This window comes from Pelodiscus sinensis, chromosome 1 (assembly GCF_049634645.1).
Source record: "Pelodiscus sinensis isolate JC-2024 chromosome 1, ASM4963464v1, whole genome shotgun sequence".
Taxonomy (NCBI): Eukaryota; Metazoa; Chordata; order Testudines; family Trionychidae; genus Pelodiscus; species Pelodiscus sinensis.
In genome coordinates, this window is record NC_134711.1 from 12,838,812 (window position 1) to 12,857,725 (window position 18,914).

General features: G+C 43.3%; 1 protein-coding gene across 5 annotated transcripts in view; it reads right to left on the bottom strand.

The window, feature by feature from the left end:
- UPF2 (UPF2 regulator of nonsense mediated mRNA decay) overlaps window positions 1-18,914 on the bottom strand; it is a 138,470-nt gene that overhangs the window by 94,392 nt on the left and 25,164 nt on the right. For 3 of the 5 annotated variants that reach the window (XM_075926009.1, XM_075926008.1, XM_075926007.1), the window contains exons 4-8: window positions 17,921-18,081; window positions 13,928-14,125; window positions 13,076-13,225; window positions 4,409-4,480; window positions 452-555 (exon numbers count right to left, since the gene is read on the bottom strand). In XM_075926009.1, coding sequence (XP_075782124.1) covers window positions 452-555; window positions 4,409-4,480; window positions 13,076-13,225; window positions 13,928-14,125; window positions 17,921-18,081 — 685 coding nt within the window. The remainder of the gene's footprint in view (window positions 1-451; window positions 556-4,408; window positions 4,481-13,075; window positions 13,226-13,927; window positions 14,126-17,920; window positions 18,082-18,914) is intronic. The other 2 variants (XM_075926010.1, XM_006117089.3) reach the window with 1 other exon arrangement.

An 18,914-nucleotide genomic window follows, 5' to 3' on the forward strand; every position in this document is an offset into this window, starting at 1 on the left:
CATCTCCTTCGCCAGAATAAAGTCCGATTCTGGATTCCAACTAACTGTTTAGCCAAGGCCTTACCCAACTGCTGCCTGTGTGAGGTAGAGAGGAGGAAGTATTCTCTCAAGGTCAAGAAGAGAATCTACATCTGCTAGACTCCAAAGTGTCAAGGTCTATCAAAACCAAGCAGCAGAGGTAGTCAATTTGTCCCACACAGAACCTTATGATCTGATATGGCTACATAAAATATGAAAGAAATAGCCAAGTCAGGTGTCTGGAAAAAAGATTGACAAATTCTGTGTAAACTAAACAACATGAAAAATTCTCCGTGAACTCTAAAATGTTGCTTACAGTTTCTCTTGTGATTAAACTGGTACAAAACACATGAAGTATTCTTTTGATCAAATTAACATGCACGTCTTAGTATTGTGGGATTTCAGGAGGAGAATACACTAATGTGATTTTTACCTTGTCTATGAGGTCTCTGTTGACACAATTTGGAAGTTGTTGAAGAAAAGCATCTACTATCAGTTTTAAGTGAGACCCAGTACTGGCTTCTTCGTCCTCTTGTTCTAGTAGACAGCAAACAAACAGTACATTTTGTGGTGCACAATAATCAACCATTTTGTTTACTTCTCTAAATGTAGTAACATGGGTATGTTCACTGCTTACAATACTCACCTATAGAGATACCTGTGGGGGAGAGGGAGAGACAAGGAAGTTACCTATTAACTAATCTAAAGGCTATCATCTGGATACTTTCCTATTCATGGACTTTGAATAAAGTAGTATTTTCTACCTGCTAAATTATACTGAGGGGTGCATCAGAAACTACATATTCTTACCAAGACATGAAAGGTTCTTTCAATCATAAGCTGCGAGCCACAAGAAGATCTAAATGAGGAGAGGTGGGCAAAGAAAGAACACTTACTCACCATACAGTAAATGTGGTTCTACAAGTATGTTGTCCATTTGAATTTCACTTCTTCTATGTGTGAGATCAGATATGTCTAGCCAGCAGCATCTGTTCGAGCTGCGCCTGCATCCTGAATACCCTGGCACCTCCTCGCATAAAACCTTAAAAGGTGGAGTGGGCCCACCTGATCCCTCAGTTCCTTTGGTAACACAGAATCCAGATGACAGAGGGGAGAGAGGACAGGTCATCGAATCCACGTGAACAAGACATCTCAAAGAACCCAGTTACTGTAAGGCAAGGAACTGTTCTCTCTTCTACTAGTCCCAAAATAGATGCCTTGCACATTTCAGAAATTGGGATGCTTCTCAAAGAAACCACAGAAGGCGGACTAGTGTCTCACCTATATGGATGGATCTAATCTAGTGATCTCATAGTATGATTTAATAAAATTGGATACCTGTCTAGACCATCTTTGAGTAAATACAGCTTGAGATGAACTCTCTTTACAATGCTACTAACAGCCTAAAAGAGCTCCTATCATCAATATTACAGCCTGGGAGAGCTCCTGAGCTCCTTGTTTGAGTTAAGTAGCATGAAAGAGCCCTGTGCACACAAGGTGTGCATGTTGGCTTTCCTTCGGTTTGACTGGGACCCGGGGGAAAAACTGGAAAGTGAACCACCAGATATACATGAAAATCATACCACTTCTGGTGAAACATAGGGTGCAGCCTGGAAGTCTCTAGAGATACTATGCAAGGTAGACTAGCCCTGTGGGCTTGAATCTCCTAAGTAGCTATGACCGTTGCACAGTGCACAGAGAAGAGGACTGCAGTGGTTCTATCTTCCAGCTGTGGATGGAAAGAAAAAACTGATGGATGACTGGGTCCACTTTGCTCTTTATGCCTTCAAGTGAAGTGTGGGGGGGGAAGAGTATGAAGACATTGAAAGCACAGATGCAGCTGTAAATAGACTCTACAGACCAAAAGAATCTGCTCTCAGGTACATGTGCACCAGATGCAGAATCTATGTGGCCAATCACTGCACACCAAGCAACCTCCAGTGAGAAATTCCCATGAGCTCCATCAACTGATATGACAAACTATAAACAAGAGTGTGCAAGTCCTGAGAGGCAGAGGTGCTAGAAGAAGTGCAAGCCATATGCTCTTGAAATCTCTCTCCTCCATTCTTGCCAACTGTCTGATATTTTAAACATGTCCTTCATGCTCTCTGTCCTAGCTAAAATCTTGGGCAGCTAGTAGAGCAGTTAAAAAGTTGGCCTTTAGACCTCGGAATCTGGGGAGAGGAACATATAGGAAGGATGCCCAAGACATGGCGTCTTCTAAGCTCCTGTTATCTACTGGAGCTTCAGATCTGAGCAAGGCAGCACAAACGTAATAGGGAAGAAAGTCCAGAAAGTATATTCAACAATGGCTCTTAACTAAAGATGGGGAGAAGACTGACTAATCCTTCCCCTAACCATCTTTAGAGTGAGTGGAATGTGAAGGAATAGAGAACACATGAAAACTCAGGGAAGAGAGAATAGAAAATAATTTGTGCAAACCCAAACTCCTTCCATTGCCAGGAAAAGAAAAAAAAAAAGAGGAGAAGACTGGGCAGTCACAAGACAGTGTGTGAGAGAGATGTCTCCTGAACAGAGGAGAACTTAGACTTGCCACTCTCCACTTAAGATGCTAGACATAGGTAGGCCACTGCACCTTCTCCCTGTCTACTGTTTAAGGCAATTGGGAGGTTGGAGGAGCTATTGAGAGGGGGAGATCAGAAAAGAGACCCATAAAGTATCTATTTCACCAGACTGCATACAACAGCTTCCAAGCAAAAGGCATTTTATCTATGGAAATTGATTTAAAATGTCCACCTCTCCATTTTTTCCTACTTAAGCTTTTGTAGTTATGCTTTCTTGGTTCATCTCCAGCATTTTCTTCAATAGGTTCCCCCCTCCCTCCCCCGTCTGTCAGCATTTCTCTTGGTTCTCTCTCCAAACAGCCTCTATACTCTCTGTAGGAGACCTCATCTGTTCTCGTTATCTCAGCTACCATCTCCATGTTGATGGCTCTTTAAAAAACAAAACAACACACACACAAAAAAAAATCTACCTTTCTGCTCCATTCCTCTCTCCAATTACCTCTCAGACAACCCCTCTGGGAAGTCCCACTATCATTTCATACTTTATCCTGTCCACACTTCTCTTTTTTATGTATTATTTTTACAGGTAACAAATAGAATTACTGTCACTGGAAGAGAAAAATATACTTTTAATTTTATTTTGTACACTTGACAGAATATTATTTCACTGTTTCTCCTGAATAGCATCTCAGTTTCCCCTTTTATTTCTTGGAGTCTTTCACAGCAACACAAGAGTGTTTTAAACACAAAAAGCCACAAAAATTGGCAGAGGATACGAATATGGCTTTAGTACCTGAAAATACTTTTAATATTAGTTTTATTTACGAGAAGACAAGTTGATGGTGTCTTATAGTTTTCAGATGAATAGGCTAATATAAATGGGGAAGAAACTAAAGTCTTTTGCTCATGAATTATCCGTAACACCTGTTGCTATTGCTGAAGAAACTGTATTTGCCTCTTCCCTCCCTATTGTCTCAGGAAACATGGGTTCTACTCCTGCTAATCCTTCACCCATTCATATATAACAAAGACCACATGCCACCAAATAATTTTATAGCCACTCCGGTTACTACTTCCCCTGGTTCTACAGCTGCTTGTGAGCAGCTGGGTTAATTGCTTCTATCTCCCCTAAAAGCTCCACTCTGCCAGGGAGCAGACAGCATTTCAGCCTCCAGATGCTTTTGGTCTTGGGCATCCCCCTTCAGACTGGTTTCAGAGAAGTAGTCTGTTTCAGCAAAAACAACCAGGAGTCTGGTGGCACTTTAAAGACTAACAAATTCATTAGGGTATTAGAGAATAAGCTTTCAATTATCAAATTATTTTCATGCTGAGCAGGCATTATATCGTGACAGCTTTCAGATGTTACTAACCAGGACTAGATTCAAGCTAATCTCTCAGCTTAGGATTCAGCAATGCACTTAAGCACAGGCCGAACATTACATATGTTTTTAACTGCTTTGCTGAATTAGAACTTTAGTGAAGAAAGATTCCGGATCACGTTACCAGCCTACTGAGCAAACCAATCCCTCAGGGTAATTCACAGCAAATGTTTCTCATATCTAAGTTTTTAAATTTTTGTATGTAGAATAGCTTCCCCAGTCCTCCAAATAGGATATTTAATTAAGACATAATATTCAAACTCATTTTCTGAATCTTCTTTCTGATGTAGACTACTTGGTATTAGATACCTATTTTAAATCCTAGCTATGTGTTGATACTAGCTTCCTTCCAATCCCAACACCATTGTGCCCTTCACTACGTTCATTGCTTTCTTCTTAATATTCCCTTTGTCTCCCTCCACACAGCTTCATTCTTTCCACGTGTCAAGCACCCTCCTCTCCTTCAAATACCACCTCAAAACTCACTTCTTTCAGCTTGTTTTCCGTCACTATTTTCAGCTCCGGTGCTATCTGCTCCCTTTCTCCTGCCTGAGCATACTAAAAATAAAACAAAATTAAAATGTACCCAAAATAAACATGACAGAAGTAAAATAAGTTGATCCAAATTCTGTATAAATAATACTTTTCAATGAGCAGTTTCAACTTTCCTTCTGAGTATCATATCCTCTTTCCCTCCTCGTGGTTTTATTACTTATTGCTATAGTTACATCCAACAGAAATGATAAGCTTCTTGGGTGAGGAATGTTTCTTATTCATTAGTAAAACTCCACACACACCATAATACTAATAATAGTCATCTTTTTGTAAAACCAAACTAACTTTAAATTAAATTCTAAAATAAATTAACTAAGTCCAATGTGACATCTTCATAAACTATCAATGCTATCCACTTCCTGATAGCATGCAAAAACTAGTTCATGTAATGTCCTACTAACTTGTTATGAGTAAGATGAAAATCTGTGGATTTCATTGTGTTACTACCACTCCCTAATGGACTTGGAAGCTCAGAAAGTGAAATGACTCTTCTGCATTGGGAGAAACTGGAGTACTAGGCCAGTCAAAGAGTAGTAATTTAAACACTTTTTATTGGGCAGAGGTAGTATTACTTAAGATGCCTGTGTACAGGGCTAAAGTAACTTGGCCCTCTTACAGTTTAGGATGAATCACAACGACAGAAAAGACTGTTTTGTAACTAGGGTTGCCAGATTGTTTAACCAAAAATACCGACCCCCCCCCCCCCCAAAAAAAACACCGGGGGAAAAATTCTGTTGGGGGGGGGGGGAAAGGGGGAGACCAAAGTTGTTGAGCAAAACAAAAAACCAACCTCCTCCCCCCCAAAATTAAAAAATAAAACAGTATTAAAACAGCATGGCCGCCCTTTCAGTGTGTGTAGAGTCAGAATAGGGATAAGAACAGGGGAGCGGTTGAGCACTAATACCCAGGGAAGGCATTGCTTCCCCTTGGTCTTTAGGCTTTTTGCTGGTGGCCATTTTGTTTTCTTGATCAAGCCAGAATGCAGATTCCCTGCGGAACCAGGTAAGCAGGGAGTCCGGGGTTAGCCCCTAGTGCTATGTTTTTCTGCACCGCTACAGATACAGGCAATCCAAGCTCTCATTGGCCGGGAATGGTGATCCGCGGCCAATGAATAATCATTCCCGGCCACTGGGAGCTGTGATTGTCTGTACCTACGCAGGCACAGGTAAATACGGTGGTGTGGGGGCCCACCGGGGTTAACCCTGGCAGACTGGATCCAATCTGCAGGCTGATATTTGCCCACCTGTGGTAAAAACAATTCAATTAAAACTAAAGTTAAAAAATATATGAATGCACACCATGTCATGCTTTAACCATGGCAAGCTTTTTAAAGTTTTGACCTAGAATGTACAGGGATAAAGTGTTAAACATTTCACTAAGCAAAACCTTGTCTTTAATAGTGAAAAATATTCACTAGCAAATTTCAAATAGCTGGCAGAGAACTCGTTTGCTTACATAAATTTGCTGTTACTATGTGGCTTATTTTGAAGTTCTCAAAACATCTTTGTTACATTAGACTTATATATGCGCACTAAGCATAGAAGACATCTATTATTAATTTTTCTACTAATGACAAGTCTGTGACTATCTCTAGCTGACTAGACTACACTTTAGGTGGTAGGGGGAGCCGCAGAGGCAGGAAAAGCAGGGACTGCTACATTGGGTGAGGAGGAGGCGGTAAAACAGAAGCCAGATGAGCCATCAAATGAGCCTCTAGCCTGCTCCAGGCAGAAAATTGTGCAGAAGACAACACTTTGGAAAAACTAGCGCCTTCCCTCCCTATGTTATGTGGCTTTAGAGAAAATAGAGAGAAATCAGACAGAACAACCAACTAAAGAAGCAACATCTGACATTGAGAACTTGCTACAGTTTTGATGTGACATTCTTTACTCCATGCTGTCTGGCTGTTTGCTCCATACTTTTCCCTCCCATTCCCTTAGTCCAACATGTCCAACCAGTTCTGAAGGAGTAGCCACTATACTGGCTACTGGTATAGCAAACGAGCCACACTCAACTGGCCAAACAGCCACATTGTTCAAGCCAACTAGCCAGACGTAACCGGCCAAATAACCACATGGCGCTAGCATGTGGAACATCATGACCTTAGTCTCTTCATCTGAGCTTCACTCCACACATGTTCCACTACCCTGTTCTTTCTTGCTCTGTCCCCTTAACCTTTCCGTTCCCTTGAACATTCCTTTTCCCTTTTCATATAAATTTATCCCCTCTTAACTAAATCATCCAAAATTTTGTGACACTAACATGTTTCCTGCCTTCATTGTGTTCACTTTACTGGTATGTTCTGCCACCTTCTCACCCTGTATCCATTTAGTTTGCAAGTTCTTCAAGACAGTGACTGTCTGCTACTTGGTGTGTACAGTGCCTAGCACAATGTTGGTCTTTAGGCATTACTGTAATAAACACAATTAATATGGTAATAATATACCATCTCAATTGCAGTTCTCATAGTCTTCCAGAATGTAAGAAAAATGCCACCAAAAGATGCACTTGGCAGTTACAGTAATACACTCAGCCTTACCTAAGGAAACTATGTTGCCAAGATATCACTTGATTTTGGTTATGGAAGAATCAAGCTCAAAAAACAAATGGAAATGAAATGCCTAATTTATAAAGTGTCTCAGTATAGATTTTTGTAACACACTTCCCCAAATGTGTACAATATGCAGGGTTTGCAATGCATTCACAACACGTTCACTGCTTTACAGTGCATTTCACAAGATTCCTCCATGCGCTTCAAGCAAACCAATTTTTACACTCGGTATTGTGTTATGCTGAAATAATATTCATTCTATTCTGAAGGAATCTCTTTCCCCTTGATACCCCACCATTGAATCTGAACCTTCATTTTTCACACTGAGCTAATGTAATTACAAGTCCATTCATATTTTGTGGTTACGCCGGTTTGAAACATTTTCTTCCTACTAGGGATGTCAATGTGTAGACAATTACACGATAAACTGATAAGCCTAGGCTTATCAGTTAATCTTGTTGATTACATACACTTCCCCCCACTGCTGCCTCTGTATCAGGCCACAAGGGGTGGGGAAGGTGGGAGCTTGTGCCTGTGAGGAGCTAGCTTTTAAGTCAGCTCCCCACGAGCACTGGATCCCATGGATCCACCTGCCTTCTACCACCTTTGTGCTGCTGCCTCTGATAGAGAGGCAGCAGCACCGAGGGCGAGGGGAAGGCAGGAGACAGGACATGCGGGAAGCCAGCTTTCAAGCCAGTTGCCCATGCGAATCAGCTATCAGAGGCATGCGGGAGTGAGGGTGGGGGGTTGAGATGGGAGCAGATGTGTGTGGAAAGCTGGCTTCAAAGCCGGCTCTCTGTGCATGCTAGCTCTGTGGAGCTGTCCCCACCACCACCACCACGACCACTGTCTCCCACAGAAGCAGTGGGGGAAGGAGGCAGGAGTCAGTGCTTGGGGGGGGGGAGCTAGCTTAAAAGCCAGCTCCCCTCAAGCACAGGCTCCACTTGCCCCACCCTTGCGCTGCTGCCTCTACTGGATGCAGCAGCGGGAGTGGGGAAAAAGTAGGGGAGGCTGCTGCAGAGTTGATACAGAGGCAGCAGCACAGGGTGGCAGGGGCCTCCCTGGGAGTGGGGTCAGGAGAGCATTGGCTACTGGCCCCACTCAGAGACTATCAAATAGTCACATGACTGTTAAAATACGATGAGTTAACATAACTATTCAATCACACACTATCCAACATCCCTACTTCCTACCACACTGGCTGGTATGTTGTCACTGTTCACTTTGTATTCAACTGGTCATGTTAGTCTGGTAACCTGGCATTGTTTCCCAATTTTGAGAGGGGTCAAAGAGGTAAGAATATGTCAGGATATTGTCTTCCTGCATTTCTGATCTCATCTTCGGTAAAACCTCCTACTCTCCTCACACTTAAAAAGACCCTTCCCTCAGAAATAATCACTATGTTTTTAATGCTGAGCTCACAATGTGCTTCCAAGATAGATATGGAGGAAGCGTCCTTGCCCCAAAGATATCACAATCTAAGGGACTGACAGTCAGACAAGTAGACAGAAGCTGCAGGGAGAAGAAAACAGTTTTTTAAATATACATGTCAAGCAGATGCTATAAGCAAAAGATAGAAGTGAGTCTTCAAGAGGGACTTATACCAAGAGCGTATAGGAAGTGCAGATAAAAGCAAGGTTGACCACCACATGAAAGACAACATAGATGATTTATGTAAGAAACTGACAACTAGATGGTTGACAATGCAAAGCAAGAATAAGGAGAAGAAAGGAAGAGATGATTTATGCAGGGTTTTAAAGGATGACCATTATGTGCTAACATTGGGGATGTGGAGCCATGACGGGGAATTCCAAGGAAGGTGGGAAATTATCAAAATGACAGGCAAGGAAGGTGACTTAAGCTGCAGCATTTTATGAAGATTAAAAGCAATATGGGTGTTATGAGAGGATGTTATAGCACGCAAGGCAGGCTATCATGTAGATATATGTGAGATTTCATTTCTGGGATGGAAAGAGGAGGACAGCTTTTGGATACATTGGAGGAAGGCACAGAAGGATTTGTATACTGCATGGATGTCTGCAGCAAAAAGATCTGGGCAACCAAAAAATAATCCCCAAATAGTGAAAATGAGTGGCAAGAAGGTTATTGGTGATGACAGCAGCAGAGAAGGGGGAAGTTGAGAAAAAGATCAGTAACTCAGTTTTGGCTACATTACACACACACACCAAAATGAGAAACTGAAGGGAGGATTCTGTCTTCCTTCTCATCAATATATTCTTCCTTCCTTAATGTCGTGCATTTGTTTGCACGGTCATATTTAGAAAGCTCTCTGGAGCAGGGTGAACACCTGATGCTCACAAAGACATACAGTTTACAGCTCATTACTTACTATAATTATGGTTTCTTGACAATAATGTTTCTGCGTATTTTTGCATTGTGGAGGCACCCTCAGTGCCACTGAGCTTCAGGAACCTTCTGAAAACAGCACCCATTGAGGATGTACAATGACCTTTAAAGTGAACTCTGTGTTCTTTGCCTTCTTCATCAGGTCACCCATCTTTTAGATGAAAAGATTCTCCCCCTTGAAAAGGTGGGCTGCAACCGACAAAAGGCCCAAAGGTTCAGGCCAACGGAGCAGATGCCACCATATGAACCATCACAAGTTGTCAGGACTGTGGTTTGGAACTTTATTTCTGTTCCTTGACTGGTAAAACCAGCTGCCAGCTTGCTTATTTAGTACTAGATCTCTTTGGTGCCTGGGAAGTTCCTGGCCCTGATATAAGAGATCCCATGCCAAGTACTTGAGCAGAAATTGCCCTCAGAATTAGTTAAGTTCTTGCTCAAGAAGGCTCACTCCTTTGAACTGATGAGGCCTCAGAGTCCACTGAAGACTCAGGAACTGACACAAACTTACAGTGCCCAAGTCATCCCTGCTTTGTTTGGCTTTGAAGTTGCATGGTGGCAGAAGAATGACTTAACATTTTTGATGGGATTCATAAGGCTTCTTCCAGTTTGAGGCCACACAGCCTCTACTGACCATTGGTACAGGCTTATGTGTGATGACCCTATATACAGGCCAGCAATCTGAGAAAGAGGATCATTAACATCTACCTTTGGGGAAACCAAGGGTTATGATGCACACTGTAAGTCCCTTCTCCTGTAATTAATTGCAAAGAGGAAGTAAATGAGAAGTACATGGCCCTTGGCTCCTGACATTGGGTGCTGCTTTCCAGGAGGCTTCCAAAGTTCAGCATCAGGGTAGGAGGCTCATCATTCACAGGTGGGAATACACCACAATCAATTTAGATTTTATCAATTTTCATTCCTGCAATCTATGCTAACATTGCTCCATAAGAGAGGATGTGCTGGATTCTATTCCTTCTTGTGCATCTTTAGCAGGACTTTCAGATTCCACATAAGGCTTAAAGGTAAATAATCTTTTATTTGTAAGCTAAGCACATTTGATAATATTGGTACATAAACATGAAGTTACTTATTTACAGCCACTTTTCTGAGTAGAGCTGCCTTTACATTTAGTCTTTCATAATTTAATCAAATGCCAAAGTAATAAAGGCATTTATTAACCTTCACCAGACAAACCTCAAAGTAGTGGTTACTAATGCATCTTAGGCACAGTAGTAACTGGTTAACTAGTAAGCAAAAGTGTTTAAGTTAATGCTATGTACTACACGCATTCCACGCTGCCACCCCCCACCTTGCCAGTGAATTTTTTAAGCAGGTTAGCCAGCAGCCTGGCTCGCTCCTGCTCCAGGACCTACCCCAGCTGCAGCTCTGCATTTAAAGCAGGGATGGGCAATAATTTTTGGTGGGGGGGGCCACTCTAAGATTTAGGAAAAATGGTTAAGGGCCACACTTTTCTGTGGAGGTGGTGTGGGGTCTAGGATGGAGGTTGGATGCAGAAGGGTGCACAGGGTGAGGGACTGGAGTGCAGGAGATGGTGTGGGGAATGAGAGGGTGTTTGGGTGAAGGAGACAATTGTGACCTGGGGCATGGAATTGGGGTGCAGGTTCTGGGAGGGTGCTTGGGTGAAGGAGATGATTCTGTCCTGGGGGAGAGACGTAGGAGGAGGTACAGGGTCTGAGACAGAGTTGTGACCTGGAGCGGGGGTGCAGAGAGTTTGGATGGTGACCAGGGGGAGGGAGTTGGGATGCTGGAGTGCCAGAGGCAAGCTCTGGCTGAGAGGAGTTTACCTAAGTGTCTCCCGGCCAGCAGCGCTGCAGCACTCAAAGGCAGGGTGGGATTCCTGCCTGCTGTAGCCCTAAACCACTTGAAAATACCGGCTGCTCCCTCCACGTGGCCCTCAACTCCAGGTGGAGAAAGAGCAGGGGTGGGCAATCATTTTTGAGGGGGGGTGTCACTAAGAATTTGGAAAGTGCTTGAAGGCCACACTCTTCCATGATATTAATGGAGGAGGTATGGGATCTGGGACGGAAATTGGGTGCAAAAGGAAACTTGAGGGTAAGGGAGAGAGTTTGGGTGAAAGGGGAAGTTGTGACCTGGGGCACTGGACTGAGGTGAAGGAGGTTGGACTGTGACCTAGGACAGGGAATTGGGGTACATGAGGGGGTGCAGGGATTTGGGTTGTGAGCTAGGGCAGGAAGGGACTGATCTGGGGCAGGGGGTTGGGATGCTAGATCTGGGGGGGATTTGGGTATGTGGAGTAGGAGGCAGAGGGTTGGGAAAGAGAGGGACTAGGGTGCCAGAGGTATGCTCTACCAGGAGACTTACCAGCCAGCAGCAGTTCCTAAATCAGCCTCCCTCTCTGCCCTGGCCCAGTATAGGCTGCAGCCATGTGCTCTGGAGCCCCTTGTGCTTCACGGCTGCCTGTTATTGAAAAAGGCAGCTCCCATTGTCCAGTTTCTGGCCAGAAACGGGCCAGTGAGATTTTGCTGAGGGTGGGAGGAGCTCCTAAAGCTTCCCCCTTCCCCTCTGGACTCACAGTTTTTAAAAGAAAAACCGCCCCACAGTCACATTTCTGAGTAGTGTGTAGATGGGTTGAGGCAAATGGGGGTTCCCCACAGCATCTGCGGGGCCAGATCTGGTGGCTTGGTGGGCTGGATGCAGCCCATGGGACATATTTTGCCCAGGCCTGGTGAAGAGGCTTACGCTGCCCCTGTCTCCCAGGGCAATCTCTCAGCTACAAATGTCTGGCTGTTTACAGCCAATAGGAGCTGAAAAACTGGCTGAGGTCAGTTCTTATAGGCTGATTGTTTCTGGCCAATAGGAGATGAGGACTGAGCTGGGGGCGGGGAGATCACCAGAAGCTTCCACCTATCCCTGCAGAGCAGAGAAACATAGGGACTGCACTTTAAATTAACATACTGCCCACGGACCATCCTTCCAGGACCCTCAGGCACACAGCTGCTGTAGTTTAAAGTATTTTAGTAGCTAGGCAGGCAGGCAGCCCAGGTCAGTTCCAGATCATGCTGGGTCTGAGAGCTCAGACCACCCAACTAGACAGAGGCTGCTGCCACTGCTGCTGCCTCTTTATCAGAGGCAGTAGCACAGGGTGACAGGCAGCTAATCTGTGAGGGGACCTGGTTTTTAAACTGGTTCTCCTCACAGATCAGCTCTTGCTTGGCACACTGCACTGTTGCCTCTGATACAGATACAGAGGCAACAGCACCAAGTGGCAAGGGGCTCCTTGAGAGTGAGGCCAGAGCACACTGGCTGCCAGCCCCAACCCCAGAGACTGTAGAATAGTCAACTAACCGATAAGAATTCATGAGGTTACTTGACTATTCAATTAACCAATATCTAACATCCCTAGTCTTTACTGAACAGAAGTTATTATTTCTATTTTATCCATTAACAATATTGGACCAGATCTCTCTTCTTTCTGCAAAGCATTCTAATTTCTTATCTCTCTCTATTGAATGTTTTGTTAAAAGTGCCTGCTGAGTATCAGAGGATGCAGGAAGGAGTGACCTTACTCAAAACTGCTTCTAGCTACTACAGAAGTTGCCCAAAAGCATCAAAAGCACTCTTCCACCTTAATACAAGAATCAAGACATACCAGGACCCAATTAGAAAACAACACAGTAGCCCTAAAACTGTGCTTTTACCTTGCTCATCAAGAAGTTTTTTTGTAAGATCTTCTGCTTCATCACCACAGTCTAACTCCAAGGTATCATCATTAATGTCTAAATTCTCCATATCCAACTCCAAATCATCTGTACCAGTAACATCCTTATTATCCTTGGCATCTTTTGATTCTGTTTGAAAAAAAGCAGAAATATTTTAACACAATGTAAACACAAATAGACATGGCTTAAAAAAATATTTTAAGAGATGTCCCTATATGTCTAGCCTGACCTCTTCTACACTCTTATTTCCTTCTACAGAAAAGAAGCACACGTCTCTTCTGATCAAATATATTCGTCTCCTTTGTCAAACCTGGACTTTGTGCAATCTTTCATGTCACTAAGCATGCCTGGAACAGTCTTCCAAATTCTCTTCCTTCTATGATCTGCCTCTGTTAAAAGGTGCTCACACCTCTTGAGTGTTTTGGTTTGATCCCAAATTTGCTCTGTCTTAATTGGGATGGGATACCTTAATTTGTTAGGCATTCTGCAAATTAACAACATTCTCTTACGTTTATTATCATAATTAAATAATAAACCCAAAATTTCAAAAGTGGCACATGTTTGTAAAGCATGTTGAAATCCCCAGTGGAAGGCACTGGAAAAGTTCAAAGTATCAAATTTTATTTATTTTTCAGAAGACAACTTTGTATTCAGGTTATCTAGTATAGTTTCTGCTGCTCAAGATCATCCATCCTAGGGCAATGTTCTGACTGCTATTGCTGAAATAATCATTGTTTATAAAGACTCTCCTTACTTGTGCCAAGCTTGCATGGGTGTTGGACATGATACAAATTAAAAAATTCTTGAATATTTTCTTCCAAATTGTTTTACCTCTATATTCATCCTTGCTGGAATCCTTGTTCTGAGGACACTTTTCATTATCTTTAAACAAAATGGCAGGCACAAAAGCTTTAAGATCAATGAGGTTTTCATAGAAATTTCGAGCATCTTCATCTTCCCAGATGCCCCCTTCCAGGTCATATTCTCCAGGTTTGCCAGGGGTAAAAATGTCAATGCCAGGCCCATGTTCTGGAATCACAAAAGGCACAAGTGACTAATTTATCAATATAATAATACTAAAAGAAAGATTGTCTTTTAAGGTAAAGGTTAAAAATTTGGAACTTGAGTATGTAGCATCTCATATTACAAAGACAGGCTTTTGGGCTAAATATTAAAAAAGTGTCCCTATTACTGCCACTTCCTCAACTTCTAAAACACAGATCTCCAGCATCTTAAAATAGAAACTAGATTGTCACACTGAAGAAGTAATCAAACAACGAAGTTACAAAATAATAGTATGCAATCAAGAAGTTACCACAATGTATTATATTATATGAGATTATTAAATGAGGATTTAGTGGAATTCATCCATATTAGCATCAGAAAGTGTTTAGAGGTATCATTTTGGGAGTGATCTTCCACCAACTGCTACAAATATTTATTTTCAGAATATAAATAAATGTTTGCAAAATCTTGAATACTGGAGACTATGGGCAATTAACAACGATGGATTTAAATATGTTGGGGCCTATCCTAGGGATGCAATAGTGTAGATGATTAACAAATTAGCAAAAGCTTATCGGTTAATACTATAAACTAGATGCATTGCCCTCCGCCAGTAAATTTTTTAGCAGCCTGGCTCAGTCCCAGCTTGCACCGGATCCGGGACCAACCCCTGCTGTGGCTCTGCATTTAAAGTGCAGTAGGAACCAGTTGGGCAGTCAGCCCAGCTCAGTCCTGGCTTGTGCCAGGGCTGGGACCTACCCCGGCTGCAGCTCTCTATGTAAAATGTATTTGGAGCCAAGTGGGCAGGCAGCCCATCTTAGTTTCGGGTCATGCTGGGTCCGGGAGGTCAGACTCCCCCACACACACACTGAACAGGAGCTGTATCAGAGGCAGCAGTGCAGGGCAACAAGGCAGCTGGTCTGAGAGGGGACCTGGTTTTTAAACTGGTTCCCCTCGTGGACCAGCTCCCACCTGGCACCCCACACTTCTGCCTCTGATATACAGACAGCAGCACAGAGTGGTAGGGGGATCCTCAGGAATAGGGCTGGAGTGCAATGGCTGCCAGTCCTAGCCCTGGGGACTATAGAATAGTTGAGTAACCAATAAGAATTCATGAGGTTAATCGACTATTCATTTAACATCCCTAGCCTGTTCACTATGGAAACTGGACCTTTCCCACATTCCTTAAACTAGACAGAGTATATAGTTTATAAATATGAGAACATGTGAGTTTTTATTTGCTTGGAAAAGACTTAAACTACTATAACATGTTAATATTAATACATCTATGAATATTTAAATTTAACATATATTGCAATTTATTTTTAATTCAATACACACACACTCTTGCCTTTTGCTTGGGTAAACACTTGCTAGGTAGATTAAGTGCTTGGAAGTATTTATGAAACATGGGTTAGAAATGAGCTTGACATGCCTAGCTGACTACCCAGCTATAGGGGAAGCAGAACTTGACAGAGACCCTATCAATCAGAAAATAGGAAATACATTAGTGCATTGGATACCTAAGCCTCCTTTGGCAGTTTCTTTGCTGCCTTTTGAAAAACAGGCAGGGCTAAGAAATGAGCTTTACTAGCTCCGAAGGGAAAGAGGTACTGAGTCTCACCTGGCTCTATACACAAGTTTGATCTGAATCAGTAGTGATGAGGGACTGACCCAGCTACTGATTGTGGAACTGGGCTTCCCCCTCCTCGGCCAGCTACTAGAACTAAAAAGAATACAATGGCTCTGATGGCTTGTAACACCACCGGCAAGAAAACAGAATGAGCCAAAGATGAGCTGAACTCCAAAAACGGACCTAAGAAACCAGACATCTCTCAAATGGCCCTCTACACTTCTGTGCCCGATTCCTCTGGCAATTCAAGAGTTCAAAGAAGAGACCCAATACCACAGGTTACCAAACGTGAGAAGTGTTGGGGTATGTAAGAGTTAAATAAAGGGCCTGGATAATCACTACAATGGTGATGAAGGGTACAGTATGGCATGCGCTAGCCCTAGTATAAATTTATAGGGACATGAAGCGATTAAAAATTTTAATTGCAATTAATCCCGTGCAACTCCCCTTTGAAACGCAGTGGTGGCGTTTTAACAGGGCAGCATTGCATGGAGCCCAGGCTCAGGTGGAGTTCCCAGCTGACCCCGGGCTCCATGCAGCGCTGCCCCTTTAAGGTGCCAGAGCAGCACTTCAAAGGGGCAGTGCTCACAGAGCCAGGGATCAGCTGGGGACTCCAGCTGATCCCGGCTCCTAATGCGCTGCCCCTTTAAAGCACCAAAACAGCACTTCAAAGGGGCTTTGCAACGCGGAGCTGGGTATCAGCTGGGCATTCCAGCTGATCCCCCGCTCTGCTTGCGCTGCCCCTTTGAAGCGCTGGAGAGGCACTTCAAAGAGGCAGCGCAGCATTAACACCTGCGATTAACACATTAATTTTTTTAACATTAATACTGTCCTGCATTAATCGTAGGTCAATCGACAGCACTAATTTATACACGTTTTCCTCTTTTCCTGCTTGCTTGGGATAGATAAGCACATAGCTGTACCAAGGATGTAACTTCTAATGAATACTCTTTGTCTATAACTATATGATATCTTTTTCCTCTCCCTCCTTCCCTCCAGCTCTGAAACACATTCAGGGCCACATCTCGTTTCCCCTTTTAAACTGCTGATGTGTAATGTGAGAACTGTATGCTTCAGCTAAAGAAGCTGTAGACAGTAAACAGGGGCAGTTATAATTATATTAATCATATGGTTGTTATTATGCATTATATGGGTATTCGTATTACTACATTAGGGCTTATGGGGTGATGTAATAGATAAGTGTATTTACATATTAACTAAGATAAAAAAGTGTGCCTGAGGTAATCTGTTGCTCACTGACCAGGCCTTTGGGGGTCCAAGGCGGAATGAGTATCTGCAATGAAGGAACCCTTCTACCCCATCCACCTCTGGGTCACCTGTTCTTTTCTAACAAGTAGCTCTACAACACCATGTGCCAGGTCACAAAGGCACTCACTGAACTTTGACTCATGACAGGAGTAGGCAAGCAACAACTAGGGAGAGAGAGGCAGTTGGGCCAATCTGATTGGGGGCCAAACAGTGTTGCCACTCCCAAGAAGCAGAAAAACTAGCCATTACTCCTCCCCACAGCATCCCGTCCCTCCTCACCCCTATTCAGGGCCTCCCCGACCTCCCCCGCCCCCACACCAAAGCCTGACCTTCCGCTTCTCCTCTCAAGGTACCCACCTACACCACAGCTCCTACACCTACTCCCACCCAGGAGCCTGAGCTCAGGGAAGCCCCACCTCACTCACTCTGGTCTTTACTTCTTACTCTTCCCTGAAGTTGAGTCTCAAGTCCACCCTACTTTCTGGCATCGAAAAGAGCAGGAGCCGTCATGCTGGCTCACTGAGGTCCTGGCACATGACCTAACTGTTGTAGTGAAAGCAGCTGCAATGCTGCAGCTCATGCATGCAGCAACAGTGGCCAGTTGCATTATGCAGGAGTTCCCCCTGGAATTTGTAATTTGTAAGTGGAAAAAGCCCCAGCCCATTGCAACCAGCAAAACTAGAGAAAAAAAAATAGGCAAAAGGGTTAAGAACTAGACATGTGGTCAGGAGCCCTCTGATACTGGTCCTCTGTGCAACTGCATAATGCTTAATCTGGGTCTGGAAATCAACATTAACATTAAAAAAAGGAAACTTGCACTGAAAACACAAATCAATGGGAGGATTTTGTTTCTGTTTCCCCCCGTAAATGAAAGCTTTCAATATTTCATAACCTATCAACCCTACAAGATGTCCTACCCTCAGGTGTTGGTTTATCTTGGGGAAGATCAGGCATATTTTCATCCAACAGATCAGCCAAAGACTGAGAATTTGCCAACAGCTTCTGATAGGACATTGCAAATTCTTCATATTGCTTGTGTCGATCTTCACTCAACTCTCCTTTCGAGTGTAGAATACGCCTATAAAGAGCATAGTTAAAAAAATACAATCAGACATTGTCCACTTAAAAGAATTATTTCACCTAAACTAAACCATCAACAAAGGTGTCTGTCCACTGAACAACAACGTCAGTCTTATCTCTTGGACACAATTATACAGACACACTAGTTGTGACTGTTGTCTTTCATTGCTATCTAACACTATCATCAAAATTCAATTGAATACAAATTTAATAAACTTAAAATTTCTACAACCAAAGCAGTTTTAACTGTAATGCCATTAAGAATAATCCAGTTAGGGAGAATGAAAGAACTGTGAAGCTTTTTCCCCCTTAAATATTCTGTAATGCAAGATTTTTCATCTGAAATATCTTAAGTAAAATGTTGGACTAGTATTAAAGCAGGATAAAGATTGCTTTGCAGTCTGACTCAACAGGCACAACAAAGTGCTGGGAGCAAGGGGAAACAGCAGGAAGTGTAAGGTGCTGGTGCTCCAGTGTGCATGGAGGATGGGGGACAGACAGGGGGACTGTGGGGACACAGGTGGAACCCCAGGGGGCCACAGGCTGCTGTGGCCCACTGAGCTGAAGGAGGTCCACTCAAGCACTGTTTATGGTGGCCCATCTCTGCTCCAGGTTACTGCTAACTAGGGATGTAATACTGTATCCAGTTAAATGAGTAATCGATAAGCAGATGCTTATTGGTTAATGCTATAGGCCACATGCAACCCTTCCTTCCTTCCTCCTCCAGTGGCTCTGTGAATAAATTTTTTAGTGGGCTGGCCAGCAGCAGCAATAACAATGGGGATATTACCTTCACTTAGTAAGCAAACTGTACTAGGGATATAAGCGACT